At 46.5% G+C, this 17,953-nt stretch overlaps 1 protein-coding gene across 2 annotated transcripts in view; it reads left to right on the top strand.

Moving 5' to 3' along the window:
* Positions 1–17,953, top strand: part of DOCK8 (dedicator of cytokinesis 8) — a 1,170,453-nt gene that overhangs the window by 822,523 nt on the left and 329,977 nt on the right. For both annotated transcript variants that reach the window (XM_069625758.1, XM_069625759.1), the window contains 2 exons: positions 2,932–3,045; positions 8,241–8,396. In XM_069625758.1, coding sequence (XP_069481859.1) covers positions 2,932–3,045; positions 8,241–8,396 — 270 coding nt within the window. The remainder of the gene's footprint in view (positions 1–2,931; positions 3,046–8,240; positions 8,397–17,953) is intronic.

Genomic DNA, 17,953 nt, shown 5'->3' with positions numbered 1-17,953 from the left:
GGGCTCATTTGATGCCGTGGCTCACACAGATCTGATTTTCACCACTGCCCCCTCCCTCAGAGGAAGAATGGCCTATAGGCCTCTTTCAGCACCAGGCCTCAGAAAGTCTGAAGGAGCTTGAGTGGAGTCATGCCAGTCACTGCTTGACAAGACAGTCTCTTCTCCAGCCTCACCAGCACTCCAGAAGACTTGTCCTGTGATTTAGACTACCAAAGCCTTACTGGGCCCGTGTATAAGCTAGCATATGAGGAAAGGTTCCAGTTTCCCCATAAGCCAGTCTGACTCTTTTTCCCCACTCTCTCTCTAATTGGGAGACTAGGGTTCAAAACAGACCCTGAATACTGCTAATTTTCAGGTGCCCTATAAGAAGTAGGTTGGCCTTCTCCCTGGAGGGCTCAGTGTGTGCTGCTCGACAGGGAAGGGACAAGGAAGGTGGTGCTGGCTATTTCTTAGGCTAGGGCATACTGCTATATATTTATCCTGTTCCTACTAACTTCCCTCAGAGCTGAAAATCCCCTTCCACCCTTACCAAAGGTTTGTTGCGCAGAGGTGGATTTCGCAATAGCGGCACAGAGAACATGTCTGACTGGCCTACTCATATGAAAGGCTAGTGTTATTTGGGGTGTGAGTCACAGCTCACCTTCACTCTATGTGTCAATCTACCGACCCACCCACTTTGGCTTCTTCATGCCTCCTCTCCTTCTTAACCCCTTTGTCTGTTTTGTCTTCAACATACCTTCTCTCCCTCTTCACCTCTGTCTGCCTCCTCCTCCTCCTCTTCTTCCCTTCGTGATCTCATATGTCTGTATTCTCCCCTCAGTCCTTCCCTCTCTCCCGTCTGATTTTCCCCCTTACTTCACTTCTGAATTCCCTATTACATCTCCCTCTTTCCTTTCACCCATGCTCCTCTTTTTCCACCAGTCAGCTCCTGCTCTAGCTCCTTCTTTTCCCTTCTCTCTACTTTTCTTATCCTCCTACCTCTATAACATAAGTACACACTCTTTCCTGGCAATCTTTTCCCCGCTGCTCTCTCTCTTCTTCTCTCTCTCTCTTCCCCCTTCGCCCCCCCCAGAGCAATGGCCAAGAAGATAATTGTCTCTGCACCTGACAGAAGTGCCTGATGGGAACATTCGCGACGTGTAACTCCACTTAGCAGGATAGGATCCTGGCATCTGGGGAAAGGAAGGGCATTCCTGCGTTAGGCAGAAAACTAGGATCAGATAGTCAAATAGTAGTGAGGAATGCAGAAACTAACATCTCCTATTTGAAGTGGAGCTTTTTTATATGATTCTAATAACATCTACACATGTTAGCCACTTTGGCTTTCTTGCTGAAATGTGTGAGGACGCTAATGAGCCACAGTCACCAGTCCATGCAGTGCGGTGTCTCTCAATATACGAGCCAATGCTGTCCAGTTCCATTTATGTAACACGTTCTTTCTAGAAAATTGAGTTTGAACATAACACGTTGAATGAAATCACTGTACAGTAGATTTAAACCATAATTCTTGAATTTCATTTTGAGGAGCGCCTACCTGTTGGGAACAGTACTCATAAAAGTGATAACCAGTTTAGCTGTTGGTTGTAGGCTTAATCCATATAAAGGGGCAGCTATCTCTCTTCTTTAGGTAGTTAGCTTCCGCCATTAGTAACCAATTGGTGCTGCTCCAACTAAATCTGACAACCACACCCCAATGACTGTACACAATGGAAATAGAATCCTGATTCATACGAAAATACTACTTTGTTCCCCCAAAGAATTGCTATTGCTGAAGGCCCAAGCACCTGTGTTCTACCCTGGCAAGAATTGTCATAAAAGTCAACCCTAGGTTTTCCCCCTGGTAGAGGCGGCCAGTGTCTTTCTTAATGGGCGAGTTGGGACCACCTGGCCATCGAATGAGTCTGTTTTCAGTGCCACCATTATTAATGGAGGGTTGGGGCACCAATGGGCAGTTGTGGTACCTTTATAAGATGATTCTTCTCATTACTAGGGATGCACGCATGTTATGGGCATTATGTTGTGTAAAGTCCCCATCCCCATACCCATGTTGCCTGCTGCTTGTTTTAAGGGTGGCATGAAGTTGTCATCATACCTTTTTATTTGATTTATTTGGCTTCATTAAATACTCCCCGGGGATATAGTCAGATTTGGAAATGTGGTATGAGTATGTGACAAGTAATCATCTCTATGACCTTCGCACAGTAGGTGTTATTTCTTCTTAAAGGCTAATACAGGCTGTCATGTTATTTAAGAGTAGACTTGCATCAGAGATATCTGCAGGATGGGAACTCGGGCTGCTCACGTGCTCTATGTGGCCCGCTCTAGCCAGGTCCTTTTCTACTTCCTCTTTCTCTACGACCACGCTGTGCTTCCCAAATCCATGGATTCCCTGCGCAGGAGCTTAACTTGGAGTCTTCTGAGCCTGCATCACAGAAACTGTGCGCTGGTGAAAGTGCAACTTTGGATTGGATGGGCACCAGGGAAAAATTGCCCTATTGCAAGGACAAACATTCTTTTCTGTGCATGTGTTTTGAACCAAGCTCTTGGGGTATCGGGCATGGAATTAGCTCTAAGGCAACATTACTCTCGGGAGAAAAAAGCAATGAAAGAATATTTATTTACACTAAGGCAATGTTTGCCTAATGCAAAATTGCACTTGCACCAGTGCAAAGTTTCTGTAATGAGGCCTCAGAGGTCTATAACCTATGCGCCTATGTAGGTAATCAATAGTATAGTGTGCTCTATAGAAAGGAACTCACTCTCTCATAGTCACTCAGAAGGCCCTTGTCGATTAAGATAATTTAAATCCCTTGTAGATAACTGTCTCGAGAGAAGAAGCTGGAAAACAGAAGTAAACAAATGAAACAAACAGTAACGTGATTTCTGAGGTGTTCTATTTATTCCCTAATTCACTATTTTGTTTTTGCACAGGAAACTGAACAAGCAGAAAAGATTAACATAAGCCTGGCCTTTTTCTTGTATGACCTGCTTTCGCTGATGGATCGCGGCTTCGTGTTTAACCTCATCAAACTCTATTGCAATCAGGTACGGTAGAAGCTCACTTAAAGCAGTTCTGTGGCCAATTTGTGAAAACAAGGCGTTGCGAGAAATCGCTTCACTAATTATCAGTAAGGCTGGGGGTAGGATGGCTGTGCAAACCTGTGTCCACACTCATTTAGGCATTGCTAAGGATGCTCATTAATTTTGGAACTTTCATTCAAATAACAGATATGGCGACATAAGCAGATATCACAGTAATCGATAAGCCTGGAAAGTCAGTCGCAGAAGGAGTGTGATATAAACTGGTGTCCCTGCTAAACATTGACCTCAAACCGTGGGGATCTACACCAAGGAAGGGTTCTGAGTGACATCTGGTAGACAACGAGAGCAAAGCACCAATTGTCTATGATTTCACACAGAAATCCCAGGTGAAATGGACCCCGTTGTTTATAGTGGCCCATCTACAATTGTGTGTTATGGTCCCCTTGCCATCGATTGACACCCCCCTGCTTTGTCCGTGTGTGCCCCAAGTACAGGAGATGTATAAGGGAGACATGATGGGTTCATAGACAACATGGGCAAAAGAAATACCTGTGATCCTGTCAACCACCCTCACCTGCCTCTACAGCCACCGTAAAGCCTAGAGGCAGCGGCAATGCAGTATTGGCTTGCGGTGAGGTCACACCAGTGGAATATGACTTGCATATTCCACTGGAGTGATGTTATAGCAGAAGGATACTGCATTTCGAAAGATCTTTATGCAGCATGAGTTTCATATGAAAGCATTGCAGGCGAATCCTGGCCTCGGAGAAAGTGGATACCATTGCTTTATATTTTTATCCAACCTCTAGTTGACGTAGACTGCCTGATAATTCCCATGGACAAAATCGATTGGGTTCTCGGCATCTACAGCAATGAGGACGGCTTGAGTGGCTTGTCTGTTTTTTTCACCACCGGATGTACACCTCTTATGTTGCTTTACTCCTAATTGATTCGAGTCAATAGGGTAAGACTTGTTAAGCGTTACCCATGTTGCGTTGGGTGTGGCTGCCATAGGAAGCCATTACCAGATATATATATTTTTCTGAATGCCATATTCCCGTAGAATCCGGCACGTGCACGCAGCATTTATTCTGCCTCCCGCGAGTCTCCCCAGACACGAGGGAATGAGGACTGGTGGTCCTGTAGTACATTCAGGTGAAAGAAGATGAAATGGGCCTGGATGATCACAAGATGTACCTATTAAAAAGAAACGCCCTATGTGCCAGCAATTAGCAAAATAATTAACCCTAACTCCACATTGGTAAGGACCCTGCAAGCTTCTCTGCGGTGTGATGGTTTAGGTTATATTGGAAGTCCTTCATCTAAACCTACGAAAGACTGGTTCGACAAATTTGCCTAAACACACTAAACTTGAGGTGGCAACTAAGGACTTCATTGACTTGGGTGGTAAGCATATCTAGCACACAAATGGTGTGAGTGAGGAAACATATAACGCAGTTTATCAGCAACTGTGCAGCAAGGTCGGACTGGGACATAAAGTAACCCCAAGCAGCAGTGAAAAGTGGCCCACAATCAGAAATGGTTTCTTTTGTGACAAACGCCTTAAGCATTACATTTTGGCCAGTGGTGCTCGCTAGAGGTCAACTGGCTAAAGAATGAAGTAAAGATCATTGCAATTCTTTTACGATCAAATACGGGGAATGCATGATTGCTCATTTTTCATAAATGCCAATATAACGTGTTAAAAAAGAAATCTGGTTATTTGGAAAGAAGCTAGGTGCGTGTACAAGAACGAGCTGCGAAATAGGGAACCTACCGAGAGACATTTACATAAGGAACATTGCTTTACCCCGGCCTTCTCCCATGTGATAACTTACAATAGCAGTGACATCACAGGTGTAGCATTGTCAGGGTTATGACATCAGAGCAGCACCATCACCCTATCACAGTACTTCTACGCTGTAAGGATGCTCTGCATGGGGCCCTTTGCAGGCTCGCCCTGCTCAGGCTCCAGAGCGGGGTGGCATTTAGGATGCCTAGGAATCACGCAATTTTACGCTACAATTGAGTCAGAAGGGATCTAACCCGGACAATGATGAGCTGAGAAGTTTTCCGCCAATTTAAGGGGCATACAAGATAATAAGATTAAGCAGCCCTGATTTGAAAAAGGCCTAGAGAAAGGCCGAAACAAGTGTCATCAGGAAGGGCAACATTTTTCATTGTAGTAGGTTTTCATTGTAATAAAGCAATTACTTTGCAATCTGCGGTGCAGTCTCCTTTCTGGATTACTTTTCAATTTAGGATGAAAGAATGTTTCATATTGTGTAAAGTAGGTGAGCTGTGAAGGAGGAACAGCATCATTAAAAGTAAATTTCTTCCTTCCAAGTGTTTTCTAATGTATTCCATGCGTTGAACAGTCACCGGAACATAGGGCCTCATTGCGAGATGGGCTGTAGCCCTTCAATGCGGCAGTAACGGTATTACCACTGCATTTAAGGGCTGGCCCTATCACTAGTTGGGCGCTAAATGGGCTGTTTTACCGCCAGCTTTTTTCTGGACTTGAAAATCCCATTTAGCGCCCTGTATTACCGCCGGCTGTATTAGCGCACAGTATTAGCGCCAAAAATGCCCCATTTGATCAGTGGTCGAACTGTACGAAAATAAGTAGTGGAACTATGTTCCCTGCTGGCCCCACGCTCCCCACAAACCCCATCGCCAGACCCCCTCCGACACACAATCCAAACCCCCAAACAAACACACCTGCTCTTTATGGGAATGTTCAGTGCAGTGCACTGAAGTGCAAGCTTCCACTTCTTCCTACACTTTTATTTAAAAACTAAACCATTCCAGAACCGTTTCTTTTTCAAATAAAAGTATAGGAAAAGTGAAACTTAAAAATAAAAAGTATAGGAACACCGCTCCTGCCCACTTCGACCTCTACATATGTTCCAATGGACCCAATGGGGAATGGAAATTTACCGTTAATGCCCAACCCGTGATTCAGCGGTAATACAGCCGGACCGGTGGGGGCTAACGCTATTACAGTTGGGCGGTATCACAGCGGGGATACCGCCCAACTCGTGATGAGGCCCATAGAGAGTAATGCCACTTAGCCGCTTACACTGTTTGAATAGTGAGGAAGGGCGAGATGGCCCCACAAAGCTGTGTTAAAGAAAAAAACTGCAGATCAAAGTATGAAAGCCCATGCCCTCTGAGACTGCTGCTGACAGCGATGGCTGCAGCGGGCGGCAGCTGCTGACGCCATAACGAGGAGCTGCTTTTGGGCCAGCAACTAGCTGTTCCTTACAGTGTTTCGACATTCTTTTATAGTAGTGACTTAGGCCACTCTGCCATAGCCGAAATAAAACCAAAATACCCAAACCAAATTTCAGTCTCTAACCTGTCAAAAGTACATTTAATTGAATATGTAGTTCCAAAGGACAGAAATGACTTGAGAAAAAAAGCTGCATAGAGACGCCCCTTGTAATTATACCTGTAAGTCTAGGATGTCCCAAACTACTTCAGCGTATCCTGACACCACACAGGGCCCGAAATATCATAGGACTTCCTGGCTGTTTGATGCAACCTTGTACTGTTGAGTTGTCAGCACTTCATCATGGATTAAAAGTGTTTGTACACCTTTTAAATTGAATGTTACCACTCGGAATTGGATGGTATTAAGTCAATAAAAATTTTTTGAAAATCGAACAAAAAAAAACGATTTAGAAAGACCGCTGTGTGACCGCACAGAGCGGTCTTTCTAAATCGAACTGTCACCCCCTGCGAAGCACACGAGTGCGCGCAGGGGCTGACAGACACTTCAGGACCCGGAAACGGCACTGACAGAGATCGCGTAGTTTGTGTGTCTGTGCATTTGTTTGTTTGTTTGTTTATTATTTGTAATGCGCTTCATACCCAAGGGTAACACAGCGCAGCAGTTACACGTATATGCAAACCTTTGTTACTACATAGGAGTTATAACATTTACATACAAGTAATACTTACAAGAGGTATATACAGGTGGTTTCTATTTACAGGAATAGGTATACATAGTATACAGTAGGCAATATATACAAGATAAAAAGGTATGGATAGTTAATTGAAGGCGGGGGTGAGTCTAGATGAGCAGACCATGAATGGGGCTGTTATGTTAGCTGCAGGGTGGTAAATCGGGAGAGGCAGGGGGGTAACTCCATAGGGAATGGGTGATTGTGGTATGGAGTTTGTGTATGTGTTGTGTGTACGTATATGTGTGTGTGTGTGTGTTTTTGGGTGGGGCTGCTAGGGGAGGCAGGCAGTGGGGGCTGAGGGAGGCGGTTTCGGGGGTGGAACTCTCCGATTTGGACTAAAAACGAGACGAGATGGTGGGGGGGTAATGTTATTATTTCTATTTTTGTAAGCTGCCTAAAATCGGGCAGAAAAAAATCGGTCTTTTGGTTAGGCGACCTACAAAAATCGAAATAATGAAATAGAGCCAATTGGATAGCTACAAGCAGAGTTGAAATCTTAGTAATGTTAGCAGAAGAGAGGGCACCGGGTTGCTTGCACGACGCCAGATGCTAAATAGAGAAAGTGTTCATCATTAAGTGGTCACCAGGCTGGAATGGTAGATCCTTTAGAATGGTTGACTTCCCCAACGTATTGACCTCGTAGTGAGGAGCAGAGACCCAAAAACTCAGTAGGTGAGGAAAGGGGTGGGATGGGAAGGGTGTGGGGTATGCATGTAAGGTGAAGACACGGATGGGGGCAGGGTTGGGACAGAGTGATGGGATACATGAGGATTCGAGAAGATGGGGTCAAGTGGAGGCAGAGGGTTAAACTGGTCTCTAGAGTAGATCTGAGAGGGTGGGGGCAACTGGGAGCGCAGAGGGGGCGGTTATAGGGGATGGGTAACTATCAGAGTGAGGTGGGGTACGGGTGGTGGAACACTTGGGTAGTGGTTGGGGGAGTTCAGATGGAGCAATAGGGGGTAGGAAATGGGGGGGGAAGGCCCCCCCTGAGAAGAAGAGAACAGGCAGGGCATTAGGGTTGAGGTAAAAGGGCAGAAGGGGAGGTAGAGGTATTCGTTGTTGGGAGGGTGGGCAAGCAATTGCATATGTTGACCACCTTGGCACAACTAATATTCAACTGATCATAGGAAATGATAGGGTTCGATCAGTGAGTGGAAGTGAGCAGTCAGCGTCCAACAATAGATTGTAACTGTTTGGTTAAATATTTCCCTGTTGTCTGTGTTGCAGCTGTCGACCAAGTTGAATTCCTTCCCGACTTTGATCTCGATGAGGTTGGAGTTCCTGAGGATCCTCTGCAGCCACGAGCACTACCTAAACCTGAATCTCTTCTTTGTGAGCCCGCCATCCGCACCCGCTTCCCCGTGCCCATCTTTATCCTCACAGGTACACACGCTTCAGCCTGGGAACTCCTCCCTGCGGGTGCCCCCCGCTCCTGTGTTGATTCATTGTAGCTCCCAGAGGTAAATTCCTTCATGTGGGTGCCCCCCGCTCCTGTATTGAATAATTGTAGCTCCCAGAGGTAAATTGTACGGCCAGTTGTAAAAGCTTTGATTGAATGAAGCAGTGCTACAAAGGCCAGTACAACTATATTTGTTTTATGGGGAGCACGCCTTTGACCAAATAAACTACTGTATATCAGGGCCTTGGTGGGAGTAATTTCAAACAATTGATGTGCCTGCTTTTCCATCATGCATATTATTTTTAGGACACTTATGTCATTTATTTAGAAACTACCTAGGAAGGAGTAGGAGTGTAATTTAAACATAAGAATGCATTGCAACTAATGCCTTTGTTTCGATAAAGCAGAATTTAATGATTATAGTAGATTACATGCAAATTACCTGAAGATGATGATGTCAAAATAGTACCTTTTCTGTTTACACCCATCCTGAACACTTTTCTACCCTTCCTCCTAACCCTCTTTTTTGTTTCATTTGAAGTGTGAGCTAGTTTCCTCCTCCTGGAGCGAGATCTCCTGGCTAACCTGTCTTTGGGTGGTTTGCATGTGCAGCTGTGTGGCCGCACAATGCTGACTGACCTCCTTTTGTTTTACTAGCATGTGATTAAGGAATTAAATCAAGTTTAGGCTGTAGAAGACATGGAAGTTTCTTGGCATGATCCGAATGTGTGCGCTAAAGTACTTTTCGCCCTTCATTAGTCGGATCCAACAGGACTTAGAGAAGAAATTAAAGCAGCAAGCTGTTAGAAGTGCCTACTGTTTTAAGTGTAATGTGAGCTGGGCATTCTTGGGTGGGGGAGGGAGGGTGTGGAGGAGATCAGTGGCCAAGGTGCTGTGGCGAACCAGAAGAAGGACTCAGCCTAATTACTGGCATGTTCAAGGGTGTTTATTAAAAATAAAAGGAAATACGCCTATCCAGCCCTACCGCTGTGAGGGACGTTCCCTGCCTAATAAACTAAAAATAATGGGGCTCAAAAGAAAACTAACTGGCCTACCACTTAGGAAAACTTAACAGAAAGGAGGCCAGAGCAATAGCCTCTGTCTACGGCTTCTGCCTGGCCCAACCACTTGGATCTCTTGTCCATAGTATTTACAAGTTCATCAATGTTGCAAAACACAGTTCACAACGTCTCCGCAGGTTCTGTAGGTCAAATCTCAGTTCTTTACAATTCTCTACTCTCTCTCCAGGAAAAAAAGGTTTTATGTATACACTTCCACCAATTTAGGCTTGGTTCTGTACAATGTTCTTGTTTTTTATCAAAATACAGGATTCAGTTTGTTTCGTGGACCAGGGCCCACGTTTCCTTCCACAAAATGAGTTATTAGTTTGTCTGCTGGACCTCTCTGCCTTCTCTCACTCTAGCCCAGATCACTTTGCAGCTTACAAAACAGTTCAACAAAAAGTTAATTTCCTTCTGAGTACCAATGCTCAGTGTAGGTTTCCCTCGGCCGGGCTCAAATCTTTCAATCACAATTTGTGGGGCTCCCTTCCCGAAGCTTCACTCACACTTTATAGACTTCCCTCAGTCGGGCTCAAGCCTCCTACAAAAGTTAATTTCCTTCCACTGTCGAAGACCTTCGAAACTGCGAGGCTTTTGCTTTTACCTCAGCATGACCACTTCGACAAGCTGCAATCACATTTTCATAGGCTTCCCTCAGTCGGGCTCGAGCCATGTTTTTCAGTTCCTTTTCACTTCAGCCTCCCCAGGCTTCTCACAGTTATTCACAAGTTGTTACCTCGCTCACGTTTCTCACGTGGCCTTTCACTTTACATTGCACTTTCATCCACCACACAGAGTCTTTGAAAAATGCGAGCGCTCCTCGCAGGACCACCCCGTTGATACAGTATCTTTACTTTGAACAGTCTTTAATAAATGTTTGCTTTCATTACTTCAGACCTCTAAGCAATGGCGCAACCTTCAACGTGTGCGATGCACGGCCCGTCCTCTTTCATCACTCACCGGCCGTGTAGTCAAAGTCTTCCCTGTAGTGACGCCTCCTCCTCCATTGCGAAGGCTGCCACCTGTGGACTCCGGAATCCTCCCTCGCTTAGTTCTCGCCTTGCGGAGGGGAGCGTGCTGCTTCCTGCAGCACCTGGCAGGCACCACCCTCTTCTCTCATTCGCTGACCGCTTGAAAGTTCAGTGGTCACAGGATATTGCGAGCTTCCAGCTGATCTCCTTCCAACTCAGCATTCCTGGTGATCAGCTCTTTCGATCTCCCACGTGTCACGGCCCGCTTCAGTGGCTCCAGAGAAAGTACTCTGCCTGGTCCCCAGGTTCGCTCTGGAAGAACTGCTCCTTCTCGTGCATCGCCTTGCTCAGAGTGTGTCTCAGTGTTCCATCTTTTAACGATGTGGGGAGAGTTACTAGGTGCCAGGTGTTTGTAATTAAGATCAAGTGCCTGATCTTATTAGTGGGTCGTGTCCAATGTATTGAATGGGTAGTACTCTTTTCAGCCTCAGATCTCCTCATCCTCGTCTCAGTGTTTGTGTAGCAAAGGGGAGGTGGGCTGGGAAGTTTGAATAACCTATAGCATATGATGGGACAGGGGTACTTTGGAAGGGGGGATACCATGTCTCCCCATCGGGTGTTACTCCCCGAGGACTCCCTACCCAGATGATCCTCCCACACTTGTCCACCCCCACGGTCTGGATCCAAAGGCGATGGACATGCCCTGGCCACCTGAGCAAGAGATCCCCGGGGTCTGGGCAGCTAAACACCCTCGGTTTTTTACAGGGCTGTGTGCCAATTTTTCATAAACTCCAAAAGGTTGCCTTTTCCTCAAGAAAACATGGTTTCTTTAACAAAACTACACCATTTCCCCCTTGGTGCTTGACAGTGTTCTTGTCTGGCTTGTAAATATTTGCACTCTCCAGATTCTCTCTCCTCCCAATTCTGTATGTTATATTTCAGGTTTCTTGGACTTCTCAAAATCCTCTGGCCCTCTGTCATGCTTGCTTTAGCAGGTCCTCGGTATGGCGTCTGCCTGCTCGGGTTGTCCAGGCTCCCGTTAACCTTGTGGCTTCTGTTGCCTTGGAAGTTAAAGTCTCTCAGTTTCTCATCTAAGCACACTCCAGAGGCAGATCAGTGAATGTCCTTTGGTGTCCACACCTTTCACCACATGCTCACAGTAATTGCAGGGTGCTCTACACTGCTGTTTGTGTGCACAGTATAGATCAATAATGATGGCTGACTGGTGAACATGGCAACCAAAATCTCCCATTCATTTTACAACCTGATACAAGCCATTCAAATTAGACAATTCTAGGGGAATGGGAATGCAGATCCCTTGCGGCCTCAGGAGACCCACACTAACACTGGGTTCCCAGGATGCCACAATAAATCCACATGCTCCCGGTGATAGGAATGGGTAGTGTAGGGGAGGCATGGTATCACAAGTATGATACTGACACAATGGATACAATTTGTTAAAAGCTTTATTGAAATTGTTGGGGTTGGAGAAACCTGTACTTTGCCCTATAAATAAGATGAGAGTAGTCTCGACCATCAAATAATAAATAACCCAGTCCTAGTGGAGTCTGTCAAATAAAAATGGCCTATGCTAACAAAACCTAATGCCTGCCCTATCTCTTGTACAAAAAGTGTAAAAAGGAAAATGTATGCAAAAGGAAAAAATCAGTGTTCAAATGAATAAATGTGGTTGAACCAGCTCTCCTCCCCACGTTAGACCTCACACAGTAAGGCGGTCCCTGTACCATGGATGACACACTCTGGCTCGCTTTCCAACACAATAAACCATTCAAAAACGTGGATCGAGGCCCTCCTGGCCTTCCACGTTAGTCTCTTTTCCTGACTTCCAAAATAATATTTCAACCAAAAAGTTCACAAAGATCCCCCTCTTGTCGGGCTTAGACCTCTCACGACAATGTTCAACCCAAACTTGCAAGAGGGCTCCCTTCCCCAAGCTTATTATAGTTCAGTCTTCCTCTGTCGGGCTCAGACCACCTTCGGATGTCGAAGACTTTCGAATGTGCATGGCTTTCTTTGCAGACCACCACTGGACCTCTTCGACTCAAAGTTTACAGTTTAACTTTCACTCTCCCCTTCTCTAGGAGTTAAACTTCTTTAATTCACTTTTGCTGTTCATTCGCTTTATCGCTTCAAACAATGTACCTTTCACTGAGACTTTCGAGTGGGCTACTTCCTTTCGCCGGACCACTCCGTTACTTAGTATTGCTGATTTTGCAGCTGTCTTTTACTTCAAAGTTCATTCACAGGTCTGCATTTCCTCGCCTCTCATCCACATGCGTGCAGCCTTCACTTGTAATATAATATTGCGACTTCAAACTTTCTTGGTTTTGCGACATTCAATTCACGAGTCAAGGTTAGTTTTAGGAAAGATTTCTCTTAGGTTCAATTGTCCCTCCATTTATGGACCCACCAGATGTTTTGCTTTTGTTTGGCTTACCTAACCTGACTTTTTCCAGTGGAGCCTGGCCTTCAGCTGCAATCCTCTGAGCTTTCACTCATTTGTTATGGGGAAACTGACACATCCTTCAGTCTTTGACTATGTTGCCATTTTTTGGTAACTTTTTATCTATGTGACAAGTACCTTACAGTACCACGCATAGGGGTCCTTTTGTTTTATGGCCCTAGCCACTCTCTGAGGATTTTTTGTTGTTTGTACAGGTGTGCCTAAAACGAACTGGTGGCAGCAGATTACTTTTAAAGTATTTTTACCTCGTTTTTATGGACCATACCGCGTTTACCTCATTTTGGCCAGTACTGTGCCCAGTGGCGAAAATGCCTGTGCCCCGAAGAGTTTTGATCTGTCCTTTGGCCATTTTGTCCCTTTGCCTTCCCCCAGGTCTAGAGACCCAGGTATTCCTTATTTGGGCATGCAGCCTCCTGCGAAACCTCATCTTTCGCGGTCTCCTGCATGTCACGTGTGCTATTGCCCAGGAAGAGGGTTGAGACTGTTTGGTCCCAAATCACACTACTGGAGCCAGTATGTCTGGTAGGCCTGAATGACTGGAACCATGGTGGGCCACGATTGGGCCACCCATGGCGTGCCTGCAAGAGAGCAGATCTTCTATTGGTTATCTGAGATTTGGGTGTGGAACGAATCTTGGCTAATAGAATTCACACCGAACTACAGCAGGAGCAAAGTATCCTGAATGAAAGAGCAGACTTGTGGAACCACCAGAGACATACTGGACGGTTTGGCACCCTGACCCAGCTGTTGTCCCGTCAGACCCCTGCTTTTGTATCGTACCAAGAAGGCCTGCAAGGACACCTTAACCCTTTGGAGTAGTGGGACCAACTACTCTTGGCATCTCCTGCTTACCCTCGCAAAGACCTCTTCGGAATTGTTCCTGGGCCATCCAGTGAACTGACAAGCTTGAACCCATGGAATTTCACAGGAGTGCCGCCGTCCTGAGTTGAGACTCGAGACTTTGGGCATCGCTTACTTGTGGTCCTGGGCCCTCTCCCACCGAAACGTTGTCCTATCTCATATGGATCTCAATTTATGAGAGAGCGCCACGCCGCAAGCAATTGTGGTCCCTGTATCGCCCCGCTGTGGTGACTGTTGTTGTAAGTGCCTGCAGACCTGCCCCACTGTTTGCTGAGACGTGCTGCATCGGAACTATCCTTCTCCTTTCTACGAGAGCTGAGAAAAGGCTACTGTCCCGCCACAGACGATCATCCCGTCCCACAGCCACTGAGAGCCGGGGCGTCTTGTAACTGCAGGGGTGAAACATACTAGCGAAGTGGACTAGACTGGCAAAGTTTGATCTGGACTGTGTTGAGGGTTAGTGAGTACTTTCATCACTTACCGATGGCCCCCTGGAACACCCATTTGCTTTTTTGCACGCAATTCCTTTAAAAGATACTCACCTTGGCTGGCTAGCCAGTGCTCCTCAGCTATTCCCGAACACCGAAAGTCACTCTATCTGCAAGGGTAGACCCCCCTCAAGGAGTAGTGCTTTATTCTTCATCGCCTCAACCCCCACCCTGAACAGATACAGTTCCCTGAAGAGAACCCGCTTTTCGCTTTACGCATGACCTTGCGTTGTTAACGCACTGCTGTACTTTGAGCATAAGGCTCATGACTTCTTAGGGCTGGACTGCATGAGATAGGGATTGACTCTAAAGACTGCCTAATACGATAACTGTGTTGAATTTACCCCTTTCTGTTGCAGGTTGTGGTTATTTTCTCCCCTTTCATCAGCATTAATCAAGACACATTTAGTATATATGTTACATAGTGAAAAGCGTGTGTGGTAACTGTTTTATTATTACTATGGTTTAATCGTGTTTTGTTATAAAGGCCTATAATAAATGTATTTTTGATTTCTGATGCTTGTTAATCTGCTTAGATTCACATGGTATGCATATAGTCCCACATCTAGTGGTAATCGCAGAGTATTGCATCTTTCTTTCGAGGATCGAAAGGGGGTGTCAACATGGGCGTGACTGTAACACTATCCCTAATGTGACGTGTAGTGTACCCAAAATTCCTCATGCGTCGAGGTCCCTCAGATTGGTTTTTTCCGTCCAACTATTTGGTCACCTTATGCAGAGCTCGTCAAAGTTTATATTGCAAAAATAATTATCCATTGTCCCACGACCGATGGTCGTTAGTTCTTTTACTCTCATCGATGACTGCTTCGGAAATATCTCCACCAATGACATCCAACTGCTGTTTCAGCGACTGGTGCAGCGATTGATGTCTGACAACCGCGTGGCCTTGGTCCTCCAGCCAGTCCTTTACAGTAGGGAGAGTGGGGCCCTGGGTTGATTATTTTCCGAGAATGCATTTCCTCTTCCCCCACCCTCTTTCCTTTTCTGGTCTGGCTACCGCCTTTTACCTCTGCTAGGCAGAGGACTCCATTTAAGTCATCTTGCAATGGAAAATACCCCTGGAAGGACACCCATTGCCTGAAGGCATTCCTGCCCTATTTTACCAAAGGTGCAAAAGATTTCAAGCCAAACTCTTACTCACCAAGAGGAAGTTTGTGAGTTCTCGGAACCAGGAGAGGTGTACGAGGATCCATAAGGTTGTGAAGACAATCCATTTGGGCAGGACATTCCTGACCAGTGCCCAGATTGGGGTCAAAATCAGCCTGCAGAGGAAGCACCTTGGCTTTCCCCCACTCCAGCTCCTGACCCAGATGCCATTTGTCTGGATCCTCCCTCCTCGCCTCCACAGAGGCAGGCATCGCCTATTGACAATCAGATGGCGTTTAATGCAATCCTGAAAAGGGCTGCATACCACTTCCAGATTGCCACACAGGAAGCTGTTCAAGACACTGACTTTGTTGAGGACGTTCTGAAGGAAAAAAACCCACAAGTCAGGCAATCCATCTGCTAAATTCCATCAAGAAGCACCTTGCACCCTCCATACTGTCCCCGTCACTCACAAGATCTGTCGACGAGCGGGTCGAGAAACTGTTTTGCCCCTCTCCATCAGACCTGATGTACATTCGGGGGCATGCCACGCCAGACTTGCTGGTTGTTACCACCACCAGGAAAAAGGCTGGGGTGCCACTATCTACTGCAGAGGCCCCCCGACAAGGATTGCAAGAAGCTCTATGCCCTTGGGAGGCACATCACCACGTCAGCAGCATATTCGACCAGAATAGCAAACAACACTACTCTTCTCGCAAGTTATAGCGATGTGCAGTGGAACATGCTTCAAGAAGGCCTCCAAAAGGTCCCTGAACTAGTGCGATCACGCCTGCTGCTGGTCGTTTCTCAGGGAAGGCAAGTGACACACAACATACTTAAAAACATGTTAGATGCTGCGGAAATGGTGGGATGCACCCTTGCATTGGGTACTCTTCTCACGCTTGGTTTAAGAATTCAGGTTTTAAGATGGAGACCCAGGCATCATTCATTAACAAACTAGTAGAAGACTCTAAATTGTTTGGCAAGGCTGTGGATGACGCCTTAGAAATAGCTAAGGAGTAACATGAGAACTTAAAGTCCTTTAACCAAATAACAGCCAAACCATTTGAACAACGGGCAGGGTCAAACTCTCACCAGTCCTTTCGGGGGCAGTCCTTCTCCAGATCCCCACACGGACAATACGGCTCAGGGTGTACTGCATGGTCCTCCAGACAGTGTTCAACTGGCACCAGCCATTATCAACAAAGGGGACAGCACAAAGGCAAAGGTTGGGGCAGAAACTCCACCCCAAGAGGCTCCCAGGCCTCCGCACCCAAGTGACTCGCCAGTCCGGGTCCTCTCCCGTGCCTCCCCGGTTGGCGGGCAGCTATCATCATTTCTTCATGTATGGGAGTGGATCACCTCCGACCAGTGGGTGCTCAAGACCATCACCCACGGTTATTGTATGGAGTTATACCGGCCGCTTTGGTACCATCCTCCAAAGAGCAGATGACTATCACCAACACACCTGCAGATACTGCTGAAAGAGGTGCAGATCCTTCAAGAAAAGGGCACCATAGGAGTCATCCCTATTCATCAGGTAAACAAGGGTATTTATTCAGTGTACTTCCTTGTACCCAAAAAGGATCTCACCATGCGCCCTGTTCTAGACTTGCGCCCAGCAAACGAATATGTCAAACCACAAAAGTTCAGAATGACTACTCTGCAGGAAGTAATCCCACTGCTGGTGCGGGGGGATTACATGGCAACATTGGATATGAAAGATGCATACTTTCATATTTCAATGTTGCCAGCGCACAGAAAGTACCTAAGGTTCATGATAGAGGATGCGCAGTATCAGTTCAAGGTTCTTCCCTTCGGCATGCCCTCGGCACCAATAGTGTTTAACAAGGTACTGGCGGTAGTAGCTGCTCACCTGCGCAGGCAGTCCATCCCAATCTACCATTACCTCAACGACTGGCTCATAACAGGGGATTCGTACAGAACATGGCTTACAAACACCCAGAAGACGATAGATATCCTATTCAGCTTAGGGTTCTCGATCAACGAGAAGAAATCCAGTTTAGACCCCAGCCAAGTCAAACAGTTTCTAGGAGCCCAAATTCAACCCAAATACGGCCTCATCTTTCCCTTCAATGAGAGGTTTCAAAACATGCCATTCCAGATCCCTCACTAAGTAGCCAGTCACGAGGTGACCGTACATAAGGCCATGCGACTGTTAGGGATGATGGCTTCCTGTATCTACCTGGTTCCTCACGCATGTCTGTGCATGCGCCCCATGCAGGAGTGGCTCTCAAGCCAATGGTGTCAGGCCAGCGAACAATGGGACGATCTAGTGGTTGTCTCGGCAGCCCTCGTTCAGTCTCTGCAGTGGTGGTCAAGGGAAAACCTCTTGCAGGGAAAGACCTTCACCACCCCCGCAGTAGATGCCACTCTCACCATGGACGCATCTCTGAAAGGGTGGTGGGCTCACCTCCTTCACCAGACGGCGCACAGCTTGTGGTCTCTAGCGGTAGCAAGCAACCACATAAACCTGTTGAAATTGCTAGCAGTATTCAAGGCCCTTAAGGCATTCCAAACAGACCTCCAGGCGAAGACAGTCCTAGT

This window comes from Ambystoma mexicanum, chromosome 6p (genome assembly GCF_040938575.1).
Source record: "Ambystoma mexicanum isolate Mex_15411 chromosome 6p, UKY_AmexF1_1, whole genome shotgun sequence".
NCBI lineage: Eukaryota > Metazoa > Chordata > Amphibia > Caudata > Ambystomatidae > Ambystoma > Ambystoma mexicanum.
This window is presented reverse-complemented; position numbering and strand designations above follow the sequence as displayed.